Genomic DNA, 23459 nt, shown 5'->3' with positions numbered 1-23459 from the left:
TTATCCTAGGTTGCTGGATTTCCCCCCAAGGAGCAAAACTGACCTGTTTATGTCAGTATTTCACACTTGAGAGGCAATTGTGGAACTACTGTTGCCATGGTGTTCTTTTTTGTGTGTTCTCTCTTGTTGTGCAGCCTCTGTCCACCTATGAGGTGAAAAACAGTGCTAAAAGGGCCACACAGTTCCTTGGAAGCACAAAAAACAATCACGAATCATTTATGAACAACTATTTAAAAAATAATAATTCTCTTGACATAGACCTCAAAGGTTCACCCAAAAATGAAAATTCTGTCATTAGTTACGCATCCTCAATTGAATGTCATTCAAAAACCATTTGACATGTTTTTTCATTGTTTTTTTAACCTGGCAGCCTCTTGTCACTGCATATGTTCATACACTCAAAACATATTTTAGCCTATTTTCAAGATGTATCCATTTCAATTGAACAACACATTTCCATCTAATTGAATTGCCTAATCTTTAACAAAATAAAATGTACAAATCTTACAAAATGCAAGTTTTATTCATTACATTTTCATCAAGACTTTTCAAATCAATTAGATGGAAATTTGTTGAAATGGATATTAAAAATAGGCAAAAGTATTTTTTCGAGTGTAGTAGCCTATTGGAAAATTGCAGTGTGTTCTGCTTCTCCCTTTTAGTTTCAGAAAATCAAACAGGTTTAAACAACAACAGAGTAAGTAAATGATGACAGAATTTTCATTTTGGGTGAACAATTCCTTTCAAATATAACCATTATTATTTTAAGAATTCTGTGGCCATGTGTTTCCTGAGTGCTAGACATTTTTGATCTTTTGAGGATCAAAATCCCAGTTAGTCTAATTAGATTTCATACAGCTGGTATGAGAAGCTGGGGGTGCCATGATATGATTTTAGAGAACCGAATCCTCGAACTGATTCACAATTAAACTGTCACGACAATCCAGAAATCAGGGACTTCTTGGGTGCGTGTGTTGCTAATGATTAATAATATGCAAAGTTATTAAATAAACACGTACACACAGGCTTCACCTCTTAAACCAGACAGCAACATTGATGATCCTCGTCATAATAGTGGTGAGGCTATACATTCGCCAGAGATGCGTTCGCGTGACATGATAGGCTACTTTCCACTTTATGCGTCATCGTACTTCTCAGCCGCATCACTTTTTGGCGCGATTCTGGAGATTTAATTCCGACATAAGCGAGGCAGGGAACACTGCGAGGACATTGGCGACTCAGTGCGCGACATTGGATGATTGAATCGTAGGCAGTTATCTGAACAATGGGCTGCACTTGACGGAGGTGCTTGACAGGTAGTTGAGGACTGCGAATACCGTAGTAACTAATTTTAGGTCACCAGGTGGTCTGTGAGAATACGCGTAGACCCTCGGTTTGGGAAATATCAATTGATTTAAAACTAACACACACAAGCGCATATGCAGGGACAGGATGGCAAAAGAAACGCGAGGTAAGACTTACTCCTGTCTCACAGCACGCATTCTTCATTTCTAATGTGAATTCCGACACGCCGGTAGAAAATTACTGTTAAAATGCATGTCATGTCAGATTGATCATTGTCCGTTGAAGCGTGAGGGGTCAGTTTTCGGATGGTCATTACATTAGTGTGACAGCAAGCGATCGTTGACTCTCTGATACAGAACTGCATTTTAAATGATTTATTATTTCAATAAATAAGAGAGAAAATGAAGTGGTCTCGCATTTAAAATTGGCTCCGGTGTCTGCCTTACATACCGATGTTTTTCTTTCTAATGCAAGCCAAGTGCATGCTTGTTTTTTTATGTATATGCGTGACGTATTAGTGTATGAGTTTATCTCACTGTTATTTTGTCATAGGTAATTTGGTAAACTATTGACTATTTTGACTTGATGGTACCATTTTCCATTAATGTTCCCTTTGTTAAGCGGTTCATCATTGACCAATAATTTATTTACAAATGAAACGCAGTATTAAATCATTGACATGTGGTTATAACAAGCATAAAAGGGTGACTTTTATACAATATCTGCCAAATAGTGAACCATTATACCTAACATGTAGTAAATGCTTAATAACATTTATTCAACATGAGTAACCTAAATGTACCTTAATTGGGACACATGTGAAGCAACTATTAAGGAGATTCTGTACATAAAAGTGAAGAAATGGTGATCAGGCTTTATTATATGATGCAGTGAATGATCTTGAAGATCTGCAAAGTGTTTTTGCAGAGGACTGGAAAATCATTCTTATGACATAAATGTGACAAGGAAAGTGACAACACAAGCACATTAGGCTACTGTTAATAATAGAAATACAAAATAGACTGTAGCAAAGTGACATCACTCCTTTTAATCTCACTATAATAATCTATTTTGCTATGACATAAATGATGAATTAGGGCATTTTATGCAAGACAAAATCGTCAAAATATGAATAACTAGTCTTGACCAACACAAAATAGGTATCATTTGAAAGCTTATAAACTGTACTTTACAATGCATGCTGACATCATGACCAAAACTGAAAAAATGCTTTGAAATTCGCAGACAAATCAGAAGTGTTTTGTTTTGATCATTAATCAAAAACAAAAATTGCACTGTAGATCTTCGTCACCTTCCTAAAATAATTGCCTAAGTCATTTTTTAACTTTTCTCAGAAAACACAAAACACTGAACCAATAATTGAATATATGATATTTATTGATAATGTCACTCAAAAAGGTTATGGCATAAGATGACTATTGACATACTAATAACAATGCATGTCAATATGTAACGTAACGGGAATAAATGACTTAGGCAGATTTTTAAACATGCCTTTGTTACTTAGGCAATTTTAAATTGACAACTCTGTCAACAATAAAACACTAACAAACAAACTAAACATCATTCTGAGGAGGCATGTGCATCTCCTCCCTTCTACCTCCAGCTCTTTGCTGGGTTCTTGCCTGATGCCTATTAATGTGGCAAATTATCAAAGTAGTGATGACACTCAACAGGCATGATGTGTTTCATTGACTGGAGGTCCTGGAACTTTCTCTCCTTGATTGGCCGACCACATGGAAACATTCGTATCCATAGTATCGGCTCTTTTGGCAACTGCACCCTCTGTGGCAGTTCTTCCCACACAGAGTCCCCCGAAAAGGAAAGCTTGAAATGGACCTTGCCTTCACTGCCAAACTGAATAGCCCGCAAATGATGCACAGTCGGATCTCCAGCCTTTTTGCCTGGTCTGATGCTAGTGAAGTAAGATCCATTCATTTTCAGGAACTCATCATGCTTGAGCACCTTCACATGGTAAGGTGATGGGTTGATTCTTGCAGTCTGGAGTATGATGACGTAGTCTCTCGGTGTAAAGACATCCGTAACTATTTTGCGTTCAATAGTACTATGCATGCTGTCACACTCACATTTGTTTGTGGCCTGCAACAAGGTATTTCTGTGTTATTAGTACCCCATATTTCCTCGCAAGCTCAGAGAATGCATTCGCCACACCTGCATTGCGGTTCTGATAACCGCAACCGTCGCTCCACACTATGATCTCTTTGAGTTCTGGATGGTCTTTGATCACACCTTCAAAATGGCGATATTGAAGATGTGCAAATACCTCGCTACTCAGGTCACTCTCTGATTCGTCCCAAATGTAGCAGTATCCTTCTTTTGATCTCAAGTCGAAGAGGGTAAAGTTATGGACCTGCAGTTTCGTTTTGTAATACAGGCTGCTGGCTTGGGTTTTTGGACACAGCAGCACAGCTTGCAAGTCCATTGTCCAAACTGACTTCTCATTATTCGCAGAATCCTTGTCAGAGAATTTCTCTTGCCTCGCTTCATCTTTCTGGGTGACATGTGCATCATATTTGGCCTTACTGATATTCCCATGCTTGAATGAAACACAAACATCACACTGATCTTTTCGCGGAATGAATACAGAATAGTTTTCTTCATGGAATACATCTGTGAAATATCGTATTCCAACGGCCCTCACTCCAGTAGTTGCAGCTGCCTGTTGATATTCCCGATGTAGTTGGGAGATGGTTGTGCCTGGGTGAAGGAACTTCTTGTTTTTGTAAGTCTCTGTGCTTCTGCAGTAGTGTGAATCAACAGTGGGTTGGTCCCTCAACCAGTCCTTAAGGAAATCCTTGACATCAGCTTCAAGCTTTGCATGCTTGCCACTCATAGGTCCAGATTTAGACGGAGGCACTGCTGCTTGTTCGTCATGGTCGAGGGTGTCTTTGTTCAGCCAGTCTGTAATGGTTCTTTCAGGGAGACCAAGTGTAGATGAAAAAAGTGCCTTGCACACTTTGAGAATCGTTCCATCTTGAAGCTTCAGTTGGTAGGACAATGATGAACTGCGTCGGGATCCCTCAGCAACTTTCTTTTGCTTGATGTTAACCTTTGTGACCAAAGTGGTGACGTATAACCGACGTTCTTCCCAGGTGTTCATTGCCCAAATCTTCTGAAATATCCACTGCTGCTGCTCTTCTGTAATAACTTGGCAGTCTTGAGTTGAGACTCGCTGACAGAACTTCGAGTTGCAGGGAGGACCCATAGCCTTTGCACTTATTTCTTTGCCACTTTTGCTCTTGTATGATATTCCTTTGAGACGTTTCTCCTTGGATTCATTTTGTTTCCATGTTCCCGTACTAAGGCATTTATTTCTTTTCCTTTTGACCGTATTGTTTAAAGCAACATCCTCATCCTGCTGTTCTGGAGTTGTTGCCACCATGGTTAGGCTGTCTTCATTTTCAGGGGCAGAGGACTCATCACAGGATGGGTTATAGTCTGGATCTCTGATGAAATCATCAGATATGTCCTCTTCATGGTGTGAATGTATCTGCTTGGCATCTTCAACAACATCAACAGGAGTGTTTGAGGTATTTTCTGCTCCATCTGAAACTGAGTCTTGGCCTGTTACAAAATCTACATAATCTAGGATTAGAGTTATGGTCTCGTTGTCATTTTCAGTGGATGTGACCTGATCAGTGCTCCTGCCTGCTCTTGACCTGCTATTGACCTCATTGTCAAGTGCATCTCCTACAAAAAAGAAAAAACATTTAAACTCTTTGAGGTGTACAGTCACAAATGTGTGACGATTCTGAAAAACATTAATTGTTTTGTGGTCAGAGGTGGGTAGTAACGAAGTACATTTACTTGAGTATTTATTTGGAATTTTTTTACTTTTAAGAGTAGATTTAAATGTCGGTAGGCTACTTTTACTTTAACTCGAGTACATATCTAATGAAAAAACTTTTACGTTTACCTGTACACTTTATATTAAGTGGCTTTAAGTACTATGTACTTACATCGAAAAATAAGTACAATGTACTACTTATTGTGTTCATGTTGTATTGTAAAACACTTTTGCTTCTATTGAGGTGTGATACTGGTAAGATGGACAGGTGTGGTGGTATGGGTCGGTTTAAGGGTAGGTTAAGGTGTAAGGGAAGGGTCAACTGTGTAATTAAAAATGTAATTACTTACATTAATTACAGCTGTTATTACATTCTGGTATTTTTAAAATATAAGTACAATGTAAAACCATGTATTTACACAATAAGTCCATTGTATCAAGTTATTAATTTCAATGTAAGTACATAGTACTTAAAGCCACTTAATATAAAGTGGGACCCTTTATTTTAACCCAATAAGTTGTTAAATGCATAGTTTATTCCAAGCGGGCTGTATCTTTTTTTTCTGGGCATGCGCGATCCTCAATTAACAATGAATCCCTCTTTTGAGTCGATTCTGTTCAAATACTTTTTTTCTGGGCACGAGCGATGCTCAATTGACAAATGAATCACTCTTTTGTGTCGATTCTCTTCAAAGACGTAATGAAATAAGTTGACCGAACTGTCTAAATCAGTTCGCGAATCAGTTTGAATGATTTGTTCGGTTTCCTGCACGCACTAATCTGAGGGTTTCACACTCGGACTCGTAACAGGAAGATTTAAGAACATCAAGCGTTGGATGAAGTGGCCGTGGACCATACAGTACAGTCTAGTGAAAGCAAATCTGCAAATTAATTATTTTGTTTGCCAGCAATAAAGATATTTATTAGTTGAACATCTTCGTATGCTGTCTGTGAATGAATGATTCCACAGGACGATGCATTCGATTTCATTTCATTCAGGTAATAGCTACATTTTACAACCAAACCGATTATATACACATCGTTTCTAGATGTTTGATTACAATAAAGCCTATTCAAATCTTTCTTAATTAGATCATGTAATGTGGAAAAAATTAGACAAAAACTAGATGAAATATTGTTTAAAAATACAGAAAAGAGTTAACAGAAAGCCTAATGCTAGCTTGACTTAGCTATTTTTCTTGACTAAAATGCTGACTAAAAAGACTAAATAAAAAGACAAAAACACAATATTTTTATGCATTTATAGTCTATAGTAAACCTCATCACTTACCAGTAGGGGGTGAACCCTGAATCATGGAAATAACTTCAGAGGTTGAGTAGCTTTTCCATCTTCTTGATGCACCTGCCATCTTAAAAAACTTGTAAAATTGTCTCATTGCCTTTTGACTTAGGCAAAATAAAACGGCCTAAGTCACACACTTGACATAGGCCATTATACTATAGGGGTAGAATTGCATGATCTGTTCAACTGAGGATGTGGGCGATTTTACCAAAGGTGGCCAGCATCATGAGGAGATGACTTATGCAAAAAAATCATTTTTGTCAAAAAATGACTTAGGCAATTATTTTAGGAAGGTCCCCTTATTACAATCAGTAAAAACATTAAACTGATCAATTAACCATGTGTCATGTGTTGTTGGAAAGCTCTCAAGAATACAAACAGCCTATTTGTTGTAATCACAGACAAAAATACAGTGAGTAATAGCTAAGTATATGTCTTTGACAATTATGTGGGTGTTGCTTATGCCGCGTTTTAGAGGAGGTGATTATTTTTCAAATGAGCCCACACACAAGGCAATCGGATGCATAGATCATTAGATAGTCCACACGAAGCACAATGTTACATACACAAAAAATTATCTGTAATTTTAATGGTTAAAAACTGTAAATTGATTCATGAATATTAACTGTAAAATATACAGTACATTTATTAAATAGATTTTAAAAGACAATACAGTAGTTTTTACAATAAAATGTGGTAAAAAAAAAAATAAGTGTAAAAAGCAAGACAGTCCTCTATAATTAATGGTAAAAATTTACATTATGTATAACAAGAGAGTACATGTACTTTTTACAGTAAATTATTGTTATAATTACAGTAAAAAAAGTTACCGGGAGTTCCCAGAATTCCCTGCGTGACCCATTACATTTCATTATATTTTATGGGAATAGTTATGTTTCTTCTTATTTTTAATATCAGTTATGCACATTTGGTGTGTTCTGTTTCATATTTAATGTAGTTTAATTAATGTTTACTGAATTAATTCAATTTTTACATGTGTTACCCTGATGGTGTTTAGTGTTTGTGTGAGTGACACTGAGTGCTCTCTCTACATGATTATTGGTCATCGTCTCTGGAAGAGACACCATTGGTAAACATCATGTCATCATGCATAGGCGGAAATTGCGGGGGGTTCAGGACCCCCCCTAAAATATAATTAAATTATGTGTAATGTAAATAATATAATGATATATTCTTAAAATAATTTTTTAAGAAATAAAATAATACAAATGCAAACGGGGCAACAACAAAAAAACCCTGGTGTCCCCTTCAAACATTGCTCTTGAGAATTGTTATGTTTATTGTCCCCCCCAACATTTTGATGAAATTTTCGCCCCTGTCATCATGTGCTCGTCTGTAATATTTATGGTGATTAACAACATTATAAAGTGAAAAGCAGATTTTTATAGTTTCAGAAGGTTACTATCAAGGTTATCCGTTTTTTATTTTTACTGTAATTCTAATTTAAATTATTATTTTTTTTTTTAAACAATGCCAGCTTGGTCATGTAAATTGCAACAGTTGTAAACTGTAAAATTTATAGGTTGCTTGTAAAGTTGTTTACGTTTTTACTGTATTGGTTTACATAATTATTCTGGCAAGCACAGTTGCCAGTTTATTTTGTTGGACAGAATAGTTTGACATGATCTGACAAAAGCAGTTTTTTGGAGCTACCTTATTTACACCCATATATATATATATATATATATATATATATATATATATATATATATATATATATATATATATACAGGTAATGTCATATAAGAGTAAAAGTAAATTAATTAGCTAATTTTGTTTATTGTTTTTATTTTTCAGCAGTTTCTTGTGTTGAGAGTCCCAGAATGTATCATTATCAATATCATTAAAAAAGTGAAAAGTTTTATTTTACAATGATACCAAACACTTGACCCTCTTTGTTTTTTTTTGTGTGTTTATTAGTTTTTTGTCAAGTTATAAGCCTTTAATCTTAGGTATGCCACTGAAACAGGAAATCTTTAAAAACACCTTCAGAGCTTTAAGGGTTAATTAAGCATTTATAACTTGTAAGTTATAATGCTTACTATCTGTCAAGTGTTAATTGAAAGTTGCCATTTTTTATGCTTGTTGCTTTAACTGCATATCATTTTTATTATGCTTTTGTAAATGACTTATTAGTCATGAATGAACACTTTGTAGAAGCTGTGGAGTGGTGGTGGAGTAGTGGGCTAAAGCACTTAACAGATAAACAGAAGGTTGCTGTTTCGATCCCCACAGCCACCACCATTGTGTCCTTGAGTAAGGCACTTAACTCCAGGTTTCTCCGGGGGGATTGTCCCTGTAATAAGTGCATTGTAAGTTGCTTTGGATAAAAGTGTCTGCCAAATGCATAAAAAAAAATAAATAAATAAAAAAATGTAAATCAAAGAAACCTTTAACAAAAAGAACATTAATGTAAATTGTAACTTATTTGTCACTGATACAATGTTGTGTCCAGTCTATATGCAGCTATGGCTCATACATTCTAGTTATATTAGTAACAGACATACAACATAAAGCTTTTCAAAAGGTACTTGAATGAGGATAGAGTGACCGTTTAATTGATCATTGGTGTATATTTGTTATCCTGTCTCTAATGAGGGTCGGGGTGGAATACCATGTTTTTTATTGATTGTTCTTTTTTATGTTTGATAACGGACTACAATTATATTACACAATCATTAAAGCCTAAATAACATTAATGGTATAGTTTACCCAAAAATGAAGATTCTTTCATCATTTACTCACCTCTACATTGTTCTAAACCCAAATGACTTTCTTTCTTCTGTGGAACCCAAAATGATATTTCCCACAGAATGTTAGTGATTGGGAAGTTCTGTCACCATTGTCCTAAATTGTGGAAAAAAAGAAACAGTGAATGTGAATGGTGACCGATGCTGGAAGTCTCTACTTTCTGCCTTTAAAAGAAAGAAATTATGGGTTTGGAACAACGAAAGGGTGAGTAAATTACATTATTTGGGTGGACCATCCCTTTAATAACATATATGCACATTCATTTCACTAATTAGTTTTAAAGATTTTCAAGTGTTGCATAATTGCATTGCTGAGAAAGTTTAACTTCAAAAGACTGACAGGCTTTCTGAGAGATTGACATTATTTGAAGAGAGTGGGACAGAGAGAGCTGTGGACATTTGTATCCTTCATTCACATAAAAGATTTCCAGTATTGAAAGAGCCGACACTGCCATGTCAGTGGCATAGCATGTAATCTAAAGAGCATGTGTCACGTTTCTATGGACAATGCTGCTTGTTGTTTGCATGCTGTGTTTCATTTTATATGTGCAACTGTCTGTTACATAAATAGAATGCTGTTAAGATGGTTACTAGGGAAATGCTTTCATTAAATTCTACCACAGCAGATGCAATTAAAGTCAACTTTGTGTGCACAGAATTAGAAGAAAAGGCCCCATTTATATAATATTTTCAAAAGCATTTCACACATGATCCATGATAGCAGGAAAATCAAAGTACAGAAAATAATCAAAACTCTAAAAGGGATAGTTTATATTGTCCTAACCCTCATGTTGTTCCAAATCCATAATAATCAATTTCTTTTATCTGTGGAACACAAAAGGAGATGGAATAGTCACCATTCAATTTCATTGTATGAAAAAAAAAAAGAGAATTAATGCAATAGATGGTAGAATTTTATTTTTGGGTTAACTGTCACTTTAAGGCACAAATGTTGATTCTAACAGTTTGTTGTCTCATAATGTTATGTGTGATTGACATGAGAATCCACAGGGAAGGGATATTGGTCCAGACATAAAAGCAATGGCAAACATCAAAACACATGGGGTTTTATCTGCTAACTGTGCCATACTTCTTAAGATATGTGTATTACAGAACATCAAACGGCGTTCCCCATCTTATCTGATGTGTTTCAATAGCCTAAATTAACCTGTGTCTCTGTTGTATTCAGCCTCGCTCAGTTCATGTCTGATCAGACAAAATTACAAACACAAAGACACTGTTGTGCCCTGTGAGTGATGCTCTTGTTTCTCTGGTGATAGTGGCACTGCTCATACTGAGACACTGGATTGGACAGCTGTGCTGTCTAATGCTATTGTTCTGTTTTGTGGGAGAAACATTGACAAAAGCAGTCTGATACTGTGGCATAACAAAAAGCTAAAACAAAGATATTTGGATAAGGAGTAGGGTTGTTAAATTGAGCATTACTTTTCAGCAGTTGTTAATTAGAGAGCAATCCCTTAATGGGAGATTTCCATCTTTCAGAAAGGGTTAGACACATCTGCACAGCTGCAGCATTTTGTGTAGACTAAGTTTGACTTTGAATCACTTTTGTCTCTCTAATTTACTCTTGGTGTTCAGGCTATATAACGTATCGGTTACCTAACGTAACCTCGGTTCTCTCTAGATGAGGGAACGAGTATTGCGTAAGCTAGCTTACGCTACGGGAAAGATTCATCTTTTCTGAGATATTGAAGCCAAAAAATTATCCTTAATTTTTGTATCCATTGTCAACGCAGTGCGGCAGCTGCAGACCTTGAGCTCGCTAGCTAGCGAGCTCATAGGTTGCTCTGCGGCAACTGCTGCAGCCTATAGACGAGCTTGGGCGAACTCGCATCCAATGAGAGGCGTCCGCGCTCACTGCATCAAAGCCCGCCAAAATGGGCGTGACTAGAGTGCATATAAGCGTAGTTCAGTAGGCTGGAACCCTGGTTTTCATTGACTGAAGCGAAAAGTCAGCCGTGGCGCTGAAGCACGGCCGACTACGCAATACTTGTTCCCTCATCTAGAGAGAACCGAGGTTACGTTAGGTAACCGATACGTTCTCTTACGAGAGGTTCTCTCGTATTGCGTAAGCTAGCTTACGCTACGGGAACCCATTGTCAACGCCGTGCGTGCCAAGCATCCACTGTATGAGCCCCAGGGAATTAAGGGGGACCCGGGGAGCCCTTATGAGTGAGGAAATAATATTTGGCCGGCAAGAATGCGGGTCATTGATTGTGTAATACATAAGCACATAGTAGGACGGAAGCGACAGAGCGGCGGTGCCGGTCTGTGTGGAATGTGTCCCATCAGTGCAGCTCACCAGGGGAGCTGTAGCGTATTAAACCGCTAGTAGTTTTGCCTGCAGAGCGGGCACTTCCATATTGTAAAATCTGACAAAGGTGGAGGGGAAGTCCATCCCGCTGCCACACATATGTCGTGAATGGAAATTCCGCTGGACCATGCCCACGAGGATGCCATGCCTCTAGTGGAGTGAGCCCTAATGCCCAACGGGCATGGCAGGTCTTTTGACGCGTATGCAGCAGCAATAGCGTCCACTATCCATCTAGATAGTGTCTGTTTCGAGGCGGCGAGACCTTTGGTGCGCCCTCCGAACGAAACGAAAAGCTGCTCGGAGCGTCTGAAAGCAGCGGAGCGCGCAGTATACAATCTCAGTGCTCTGACCGGGCAAAGGAGATTGGCGTCGCGTTCGCTATCCGGTGCTGGCAGCCGATAGGGAAATGACCTGTGCTCTGAAAGGAGTACCGATCACCTTGGGAACATAGCCGTGTCTAGGCTTTAAAATGACCTTGGAGTCACTTGGTCCAAACTCAAGACACGCAGCGCTGACAGACAGCGCGTGAAGGTCTCCCACACGTTTGACTGATGACAGGGCAGTCAGAAAACGGTTTTGAGTGAAAGGTATTTCAAATCCACGGATTGAAGTGGTTCGAAAGGGGGCTTTCATAGTTTCGAGAACTATAGAAAGATCCCAGATAGGAACCGATGGGGGCGCTGGGGTTCATCCTTCTAGCTCCCCTGAGGAAGCGGATGACCAGCTCGTTTTTACCCCATGACTGGCCGTGCAGGGGTTCAGCGAACGCCGCAACGGCCGCCACATACACTTTGAGCGTGGATGGGGATCTGCCCTTATCCAGCAGCTCTTGTAGAAATACGAGCAGCGACGCACACCCCACATGTCCGTGGGTCCAGGTCTCTGTCGGTGCACCATTTTGAGAACACAGACCATTTTGACGCATAGAGTCTTCTCGTGGAAGGGGCTCTAGCGTGTATGATGGTGTTTATTACTCCTTCTGGCAGAGCGACGGATAGTCGCTGATCACCCACGCATGCAGCCCAGCGCTCTGGGTGGGGATGCCAGATTGTGCCGCGAGCTTGAGAGAGGAGATCTGCTCTCACTGGGATGGGCCACGGCGCTGTCAGTGACAGCTGCGTAAGCTCCGGAACCATGTCTGATTCTCCCAACGCGGGCTATGAGGAGCACCGAGTGACGCGTTTCCTGATCCTCTGCATTACCTGTGGCAATAGCGAGACGGAGGGAAGGCGTAAGCGGGCGCCTGGGCCAGTCCTGGGCCAGCTGCGCCTCGCTGAGAAAAATATTGGGCAGTGAGAGTTCTCTTTGGACGCTAAAGAGGTCTATCTCTGCTCTGCCGAATAGGTGCCATAACGCCTGGACTGTTTGAGCGTGCAGGACCATTCCCCTGGGGAATATTGTCTCTGGACAGTCTGTCCGGCCGCCGCTCAGGTGGCCTGGCACGCGCGCCGCCTCAGCGAGCGCAGGTGGCACTGGGACCAACTCAGTATGCGCTTTGTCAGATGGAAGAGGTTCCTGGATCTGACACCGCCCTGACGGTTTAGGTAGGATACCACAGATCTGTTGTCCGAACGGACCAGGACGTGGTGACCCTGAATGACCGGGAGAAAGCGCACGAGCGCGCATCGACCGCTATCATTTCCAGACAATTTATGTGAAGGAGCTTTTCCTGAACTGACCATAGGCCAAAACCGGAGAGCCCTCGCGAGACCGCGCCCCAACCCGTGTTGGACGCTGCCTGTCGAGATGACTTTTCGGCGAGATACAGCTCCCATTGTCACTCCCCGCTGATACCATTCGGCCACTGTCCAGGGCTGCAGAGCTGATATGCAGGTCTGAGTCCCCTTGATGGGCTGGCGGCCTGTGGCCCAAGCCCGGCGAGACGCGCTGGTGTTTAGCCAATGCTGAAGCGGGCGATGTGCAGTAAACCCAGCTGAAGTACTGCTGCGGCTGAGGCCATGTAACCTAGCACTCTCTGGAATTTCTTCAGAGGCGTGAGGCTGTTCATCTGAAAAGATGCGCTAGTCGCTGAACACGGCGTCGCGCGCTGTGTAGATAAGCGAGCCGTCATTGCCACGGAGTCTAGTTCTATTCCCAGGAAGGAAATGGTCTGACTGGGCTGTAGTGAGCTCTTGGTCCAATTGACTGCAAGACCCAAACTGTTCAGATGGCTGAGGAGAACTGCTCTGTGAGACAGAAGCTCCATATGTGACTGAGCCATAATCAGCCAGTCGTCCAAATAGTTCAGAATTCGCAAACCCTGAATCCGCAGGGGTGCGAGCGCCGCGATCCATGCACTTCGTGAAAGTACGGGGTGCTAAGGACAGGCCGAACGGAAGGACGGTGTATTGATAAACCTGGCCGTCGAGGCTAATCTCAAGAATGGCCTGTGACGGGATTTATCTGAATCTGAAAGTATGCATCTTTCAGATCGAGAGAAATAAACCAGTCCCCCTGGCGCACATGCGCGAGGAGTTTCCTGATTGTAAGCATTTTGAACGGTCTTTTTGCAAGCACCTTGTTCAAAACCCTGAGATCTAATATGGGTCTGAGGCCGCCGTCTTTCTTGGGAACAAGAAAATAACGGCTGTAAAGCCCCGACTCGCTCAGAGAGGGTGGCACTTTTTCTATGGCCCTTTTGCACAGAAGGCTTGCTATTTCTGAACGAAGCATGCACGCTGCTTCCGTGTTCACAGTGGTTTGTGGGCGCATTTATTGACTCTAGCGCTCGAGCGGTTCGTAACCGCTTTATGTGAGCGTGCTCTGGTGGGGACACGAGACATGCAGTGCTTGTGTGCAGAAGTGAACACTGGATTGTGGGCACATTTTCTACACATAGGGCTGGTCGTGTGACAGAGCGGGCAGAGAATGGGCGCCGCGACGCATTTGTGGGCGCCTTCATTGACTCTGACGCTCGAGCGGTTCGTAACCGCTTTATGACAGCATGCTCTGATAGGGGCACGGGATGTGTTATGCTTGTGTGTAGGGGCGAACCGTGTTGGGTTGTGGGCACTTTTTCTACACATAAGACATGTTTGCTCTTTACAAGATTTATTTGGGTCGCCGTGAAAACGGCGTTTGAGTGCAGGCAAGCGGGCAGTGTCACCGGCTTGTTGGCTGCTAAATTCACCACTGTAGTAGCCTGAGAGAAGGGGACTGACAGGGGGTAAAGCTTTGACAGTGGTCCGGCCGCGGCGGACTGAGCCGTCGCTTGTTCAACACAGTTAGGAAGACTTCGGCTGCTCGGGTTTCAAGCGCTACCTTAGATCGAGGCCCGCGGGGCGGCGGTCTGCGGCGGCTGTCTGAGCGCTGATCGAGGGCGGCCGCCCTGTCAACACTGAGAAGTCTGAGATTGTTGAACTGGGCGCTGTGAAGAGGCTCGTGCAGGAGGCTGATCACGTGAGCGGCCTGCAGAGGAGCTAGCGCGACGCGGCAGGAAGAGGTTCATGGCTTGGGTGGCTTTCTGGACTTCTGAGAAGCGGTCAACAATGCCACTCACCGCGGAGCCGAAGAGACCGGTTGGAGAGAGCGGTGCGTTGAGGAACGTGGAGCTCTGCTTCTCCCATGTCGGCTAGTGTTAGCCATAAGTGTCTCTCGGTCACAGTCAGCGAGGCCATGCACTTCCCTAGAGCTTGGGCTGCAGCTTTGGTAGCGTGAAGGGCGAGGTCTGTCGCGCTCGTAGATCAGTAACAGCCTCTGGGTGCCTGCCTTTCTCATCCCACTCCCGAAGAAGGTCTGCTTGTAGGATCTGTAAAACGGCCATTGAGTGCAGAGCAGATGGCTTGGCCGGCGGCGGAATAGGCGCGGCCAACATAGGCGGAAGTCGCTCTGCAGGCCTTAGACGGGAGCACAGGCTTGGAACGCCATCTCGCGGAGGGCGGACAAAGGTGTGCTGCTACCGAGTCCTCGACCGGGGGATGGAGGAGTAGCCTCTCTCAGTGGCGCCGTCCACCGACGCGAGAGAGGTGGAGACGTGTGAACGGGTCCTGGCTGAAAAAGGAGCGTTCCACGACTTTGCAAGCTCCGTATGTAATTCCGGCAGGAAGGGAGCGGCCCGGCCGCGGGTGTAGAGCGGCGATGGCTTTGAAGAAAGCAGCCGTCGAGTCTGTTGGGTGCCTGCTCAGGGGCGGTGACCACTCGAGCCCGAGGCGGTCGACGGCCTGTGTGAGGAGGCGTGTTAACTCCCCTCGACTCCGGCGCGGGTCCTGCTGGATTCCTGGGCTGAGGAGGAGGCTTGGGAGCCTGTCCACTCCTCGCTGTCCGAAGCCATGATGGAACAGCGGCCCTTATCCTCCGCTTCGTCATCCGAGATGGCAGCAGTGCGGCCGCTCGGCGGCAACTGCGCGTCCCGGGGTCGGGGAGGGTGAAAGCGATGCTCGAGGGAGAGGCTCCGGCGAGGCAGTCGCTTCAACCACAGTTTCCGGCAGCCTTTGTGAGCGGCGCTTCTTCCTGCGCGGCTGAGGGTAAGGCGGCTGGCGGTTTCTGCTTTGACCGCTTCGAGTCGAGCCCGCAGGGTCGACATCGGTAGCTCCTCGCAGAAATCGCATCCGCCCTCAGTGAGGGCGAGCTCTGCGTGCCCCAGTCCCAGGCAGAGAGCGCAGATGATGTGGCGGTCTCCTGTGCTGAGAAGGGCGCGACATGAGGCGCAAGTGGAGCGAGGCATCTTGAAAAAGACGCTCGTACTCTTTTGTGAATAGTTCGTGAGAACTAGCTTGCTGAATAAAAGGATACGTCGTCGGATGGCGTAGCTCGCAGGATGGCTGAAGGTGGCTGAGACGGCCGGCTTCTTCTAGCGCTGTCCACGCTTGCTAGATGCCCCTCAAACGGCGACGCGGCTTCCAGGTCAGTGATGCGGAGAGCTTCGCTGAAGAGATGAAAATCAGGGTTCCAGCCTACGAACTACGCTTATATGCACTCTAGTCACGCCCATTTTGGCGGGCTTTGATGCAGTGAGCGCGCGGACGCCTCTCATTGGATGCGAGTTCGCCCAAGCTCGTCTATAGGCTGCAGCAGTTGCCGCAGAGCAACCTATGAGCTCGCTAGCTAGAGAGCTCAAGGTCTGCAGCTGCCGCACTGCATTGACAATGGATACAAAAATTAAGGATAATTTTTTGGCTTCAATATCTCAGAAAAGATGAATCTTTCCCGTAGCGTAAGCTAGCTTACGCAATACGAGAGAACCTCTCGTAAGAGAACCATGTTGTGTCGTGTTAAAAAGTCCATTTGAGCTACAGAGCTTGTCAAACCACTAAGCATGATTGAATTGTAATTTTTCTCTCCCTTTTCATTTTCCTTCACTCTTTCTCTCTCTTTCTGCTTCCATTCACACAGTTAGACGCCTCTTATATGCAGATAGCCAAAATGTGCATTTTAGGTTTATTTAAAGTGCTTTTAAGTGTAACTGCATTAAATGACTGTGTAATAGCAGCTTAAATATAATGGACCGAATGGAAGTGTAAGTTTTTCCGCAGCACTGAAAAAGTTAGTAATCTCAATGGAAAAAGAATGTCAAAATGCTACAATAAAAGCCTGTTCATTGGTTAGCTGTTAGTTACCTTGCCATATATGGGAAGAAATCAGACTAGTGACAACTAAAGTGCTGTACCCCCTAACCCAAGCCCCAACCATATCAAGGTTTATTGTCAGGTAAAAAGTAGAGCTGCAATTTTTTAAATAATAATTAAAATACAGTGTTTAATCAGATTTAAATAAATTGCATTATTGTGGCAGATAAGTAAAGCATTAATTTGACAAAACAAAAAGAGGTCAATATATTGGTTGTTTTATTCTCATATCATAGAAAAAGCCTACAATCAACAGCAATCCATTTTGCAATTGAGCTCATCAATCTGACCTGTTCTCACAGTATGTATTCTTGTGTTCCTTCTGCCCTATTTTTAATTATATTGTCGTTTATGTACATAAGCATCAGCTTTATGGAGCATCTTATTGGTTTTCACAGTCATAAACGGCAAGTTTTTAGGATGCTGTTTGAAGTATAAGTAGTTGAAACTTTAAAAATTGCATCCCGAGATCCCTGCATTCTGTTGTACTTCATCCAGCTGTCAAGAATGCAACCTACTTGATTACATTTTTGTAACAATTTTGACCTAATTCTTGTTTATTTGATGTCACATGCATTTGAGTTGGATAAACATTTTGACATAATGTTGCTCAAAATATTGAGGATTGATATGATTTTTTGTGTGTTTTACCGGCTACTTTGTGTGGCTGTTTCTGATTGAAATAAAAAAGGCTCTTAAAATGTTTTTATTCTGACAATTTTGGCATTAACATATTAGACCAGTTTTTTGTTAATCAACGTATGTAAATTTTTTAAGCTGAGTACAACAGCAGTTCGTGAAACTAAAACAAACTTTACCGCACTTATGCAATCAGTTATGTGTGGATTACTGCTCCACCTTAAGTGTAATTAAGGCTGGTCGATAGAATCAGGTTTGTGTGTGCAATTACACACTAATTGGAAAACTCTCGAAAAGTTGACTAATATAAGCTGTAGGCTGATTAAGAATGAAGAATTAGAGGGATCGATATATGAATATGTAATCATGTAATCTATTAAAGTAACTGTAATCTGATTCTAAGTATTTTAAAATGCAATTTAATTATCTGATTACATTACTAATCTAATTACAAGTAATCGTTCTTGTAATCTGATTATGTAATCCAAATTACATGTAACCAGTTACTTCCCAGCACTGCGGTTCAGAAGGCACGATTAATTGCATACATTTTTTAACACTTCTTATTTTAATGTAATTAATCACACTAAATCAACGTGTTAAATCAACAGCCCTAGTAAAATTTTAATTTTAGAGTGAAAATGCAACCTCCAATTTGAGCTCATTGTTTATGTAAATGCGATTACTTCCTGGTTCCCATGGGACCAGAACCCATGTCTTGGAGGCCATTTGCATAAAACGGTATCAGTAACGCTAGATGGAAAGATGAGCATAATGGAATAGGTCTGATGGGGAATGGGCTTTTGTCAGTATGGGGTTAATTTCAGGGTACATGAACTTTTGGAAGCAACATGTCAATTTCCCATGTGATCATGTTACATCATCACTATATATATATATATATATATATATATATATATATATATATATATATTTCGATAAAGTTCTAGCAACCATAGCTGCCATTATTTTACTGTAAATTTAAAAACGCATATGTGTGACATGCAGAGATTATCTGTGTGGTTTTAGCAATGCTACACATATTTCCTCGCTTCTGTAGCTGATTATTAGTCTTACCTTACAAATTGCAGTAAACATGGCAGTTAAAGCTCTATTCTTTTTTGTTGGATTAAATGGTTGGTTCTCAGAACTGAAAGCCTAAAGGCCCCAATATACTTAGCATATGCACCATATCTATAGTATATGTAGAAGTTCTCATTAGTTTTTCTTTCAGGGGTAAAAATAAGTTCAAAACAGCCGAGAAACGGTATACTGTTTCCGAACATTCAGACACCAGTCACACCTTAACTAATGTGACTTTAAAATGTGTTATCAATTTTATAAACATTACTCCTCATTCTATGAGTAGAATTCACAAGAGATCAGTAAAATAAGTTGTTTTAACCACTAGAAAATGATTTAATTTTATATATATGTGGCAGACAATTTTTAATTCGTCTTGTTTACATTATTCATTCATGATGCTAATGCGCTAACATGCTATACACAGGCAAAATATGCTCCGATTACACTCTGTTATTGTAATTTATGATGACACTGATACTATTGCAAAGGTAAGCGTATAAAAGTTTTAATGTGCAGATTCTGAATAAAGACAAAAGAATGATGTTAGGTTTACTTTGGACAGATGTGTGAATGGCTATCTCTGCAGATGGCACATGAGTGAATAAGCACTTGTGAGTATTTGGGCAGATTTGATTCCTTTTGTAGACTAATTAAACAAAACAAAAAAATTTATGACATGGTCTTGGTAAATTTCTCTAAATGAATGATCATTCAGCTGTAGGTAAAACCAGCTGGCTAATAACTCTACACGCCATGCGTTTATGTTGACTGATTTTTACTGACTGAACAACACAACAGAATAAGCTGTCTGTGTCAAGGTAGATGGAGCTCCAGGTCACATCTACCGATGACATGGAACAATGGCTGTAAGAAGGTGTTAAGCAGTCGGTTACAAGTTTCCCTAAAAGTTTGCCCAGGCAAGCTGTTACAAACCACCGAAACGAATGCAAAAACACAGTCTTTTTGGCCAGATTTTGTTCTAAATTACATCATACCCGTTCGTTCTTCGATTTAAGTATATTTGGGCCTTTAGGGGAGCAGTATACGAGAAGACCTCTGTGGCAGCTGCTTTCGTGCTACTGATATAGTGATGTAGATTTCATCCCCCCTGTCCACTACAGTTTATAGACAAGCAGGGCATCATCCTCTGTCTGATGATCAGAGACTGATCCTTTGTGTCAGGGCTGGTCTGCTACAGAGATGTGGCAGACAGCAGATAGGCAGTAGGGACACAGCTGTCTCACAAAGGCAGGAAAGAAAACATGAGGACTAAGAGAAGAAAGAGAGACAAAGAAAGAAAGTGACAGATGTAGACTAGGAAAATATACAGAGGCTAAATTCATTGTTTCTTGTTCAATTCACTTATTGTAACTGGTTCAATTACAATAATGCAACAAACACATTTTTTTTTCCTGGGTCAAAATTGGTCTTCAGTGGTGGTTGACATACACCATACATCATGATGCAGGTTTTTTTTTTACACAATTGCAATTAATATTTAAGATATGCAATTGCATTTCATGTTTGTAATGAATATGATTTTTTGATCATCTAAGCATCTAGAAACTTCTATGCCATGATATCGAGGGAAGCCCAGTTGAATCATGCATACGATCTGCTCTACAATATCCTGTCACCGGAGCTGGCGTATCGACGCACGTGCACTCCTGTGCTGCAGAAATTTAGTAGGAAAGAGCAGAGCACACCACTTGCACGAGTGATTCTCACTGGATCGCACAACATGCACCTGAAACCAGTCTTCAATCATGTCGCGCACATCCTTCTTGGAAACTCGTGTGGAAATCTTCAATTATGATTTTGCCGAAATGCTGGTGTGCTACATTACACAACCTTGTCGGCACCCAGGGAGATGTACAAAGTTTCATGATTGCATTATGTGTTATTAAAGCTTGTTTAACAATCGTTTGCAGAGACAGGTGTACAAAACATGGTAAAAGACACTCTCTTTTGATAATCGTACATCTGTAGCACAAATGCTAGCATTGCTGCATTGTTTATCAATTAGGTTGCTAGGAGATGTCTCTGGTTACAATCAAACACCTGCTAAGCTAACGGGAGCTTTCATCTTCTGAGCATTTGGCAATGGAATGCCTTTATTGGAAGAGATTGGAGATTGTGACAGGGCGGAGGGCGGGGCCGGGTCGTGATTATACACACCCGGTCCCTTATAAGGCTAATTAAGCCTCCGAGAGGGATAAAGGGTGACTGCGGAATGTGGTGCGAGGAGAGAGAAATCGTTTACGGTCAGCTGACCGTCATGTGTGTGTTTGTGTCTGTGCATTTGTTTAAGTTTATCATTAAAATATTATTTATATTGCCAAGCCGGTTCTCGCCTTCTCCTTGCCCGTCTATATTCCCTTTACAGAGATATTAAGAAGGATTATGCCGAATAAGACATTGAATGGAACACAGCATAAGCACTATGAATTTCATATTGTTGTATCTGCTACTGAGCATGCTCACTGGAGTAGCAATTTGTCTGGAGGCAATACCCATAATCCCTTATGCTTGAATTTATGTGTGATTGGTCAAAGCATGGTTACACATGACGATATGTAACTCTCTGTTGTTTAGAATTAATAGATGGCTTTTCCTTTATTTAGTGTTTTAATGATGTCTTGCTGTAAAATGTTGTATTTTAGTTTGAAGTGTGTTTTGTTTGTTTGACTAGTGTTCACTTTGGTTAAGTTGCTTTAGTTTTTAAATTGACTTAATTGTTTTTTTTTGGTTTAATGGTGATCACTTTCACTGCTTTTTAAGACAGCCCAACTAATAGGTAGGTTGGTGGCTCTAACTTGGAGTGGAAATTGACATGGGAGTCTGGCTAACAAATAATACATTTTTCTAAACACTAAAAAAGCAAGCTTGTTCAACTTGGATATACATGTAGAAATCTACTTTTATTTCTGAGTTTGTTGAACTAACTAGTTTGACAAATGCCCTGAAGCTGGTTTCCTAATTTTTAAGTTTTCTCAACTTCTGATATTTTAAAATGCATAATGGAATCAAGCTATATTGGCAACCTAGTCTCATAGAATGAATGTTACTATAACGAAATTTTAGCAAATGTACCACTTTCTACATTTCACTGCAGTTTTCTGGTGAAATTAATATTAGAGGCACTACAACATCTGTGTGTTCTATTCACCTTCAAACAAATCAGGTACTGAACAGGTACTATGGCTGTTTAGGACTTTATAAACACTTATTATTCCCACTAATATTCACATTCACAATAATGATATCAAAACACTTTTACTCTAACACATCATTTTAAAAACTATACATTTTAATGCTTTTATTACAGATCTACATTTACACACGTATTCCAACATGATTAGCTTCCTTGGTAGCTCACCTGATAGAGTGTTGGCCTTTAGACTTGGAGGCCGAGCCACAATGCTTGGAGTTAAACTGAAGAGAAAGTGCCATAGAGGTGACATGAAATGATGCGGTGGCTTCAGTAAATGTGCTTTTCATGTAGAATTTGCTTTTCGGTTAGGTGTAGGTGTTGGTTTAGGGCAGGGCTATTCAACTGGCCGCCCATTTGAAATTTTCAGTGGCCCATCTGAGATTGTCAGTTGTCTTAGGGGCTGTTCACACTGAACTTGTTTTGTGTCTGTTCATGCTGTTTTTCAAATTGTTTTCGAATGTAAACTTGAGCAAGATGAACGTTGCACCACTTCTCAATGTTTTTACAGTGTCTTTTTTAGACTCTTTCAGAGGTTGCGCTATGAATTCTCATTTTCTGTCATTCTGACGGAATGGGAAGATTAAAGAACTAAAATCATGGACGACTGATAAGTGTGAGTTCGGAGAAACAGAAAAGGTCTGTTCATTAATTTGTTCAAGAAAGCATTTGATTTGAAAAGTCAAAAGCTTAAATCATTGCATGTATAACAAACTTTCATTTGGGTAATGTTGGAACTTCACTAACAATAACAAACTCCACTGTTGTTGTTTAATAAAATTTGTATCCTGTCTACCCTTTACAAGACTGAATGAACATTTAACTTCCCAAGTATGTTGATTCTTTGAGAAATTGTTGCAAGGATGAGAGTTTCCCTTACCGTGCGTTCAGACCAGAGGAGGTGAGAGCATCAAAATTCGCTCTGGCTGCCCTGCCAACAACACTATTGAAGATTCGTGGACGTTCTTACGTAGTTGAAATAGGTGGCAATGTTCGTTCGGATTGCTTGATTTTGTGAACTATATTTAAAGGGGCCTAGACTGCGCTAGAGTGGAGCACTTCTATATTCCAATAGGTTGCTGCCGAACCATGTCAAACTCATTGCCATAATGTTGCCCGCAGTTGAACTTTCCTCTGATGCCCATAATGGCCAAGACGCAGCGGCCACGGACGCATCGCTTCTCGCCGCTGAGAGACACTGGCTGCCATTGAAAATGAGTGATGCCTCTGGTCTGAACGTACCATTAGAGTGAAATGAGTTACAATAATGCTACACTGCCTGACCCCCCCAAAAAAAGCCATTTGGATTGAAATAAGCAGATACTTAAGAGCCTATAATTGGATCATTATTGCTGGATTGTCTTGAAAGAAAATATGCTGTTGTTTCTTTCTGCCATTGAGTTTTTGTGCTGGTTT

At 41.2% G+C, this 23459-nt stretch overlaps 1 protein-coding gene across 1 annotated transcript in view; it reads left to right on the top strand.

The window, feature by feature from the left end:
* The first annotated feature begins 1301 nt into the window (after positions 1-1301).
* LOC127627864 (membrane-associated phosphatidylinositol transfer protein 3-like) overlaps positions 1302-23459 on the top strand; it is a 94619-nt gene continuing 72461 nt past the window's right edge. The window contains exon 1 of the mRNA XM_052104458.1: positions 1302-1471. Coding sequence (XP_051960418.1) covers positions 1453-1471 — 19 coding nt within the window. The 5' untranslated portion in view covers positions 1302-1452. The remainder of the gene's footprint in view (positions 1472-23459) is intronic.

This window comes from Xyrauchen texanus, chromosome 34 (genome assembly GCF_025860055.1).
Source record: "Xyrauchen texanus isolate HMW12.3.18 chromosome 34, RBS_HiC_50CHRs, whole genome shotgun sequence".
NCBI classification, from domain to species: Eukaryota; Metazoa; Chordata; class Actinopteri; order Cypriniformes; family Catostomidae; genus Xyrauchen; species Xyrauchen texanus.
Note: the sequence above shows the minus strand (reverse complement) of the source record. Positions and strands in the feature narration are given on the sequence as shown.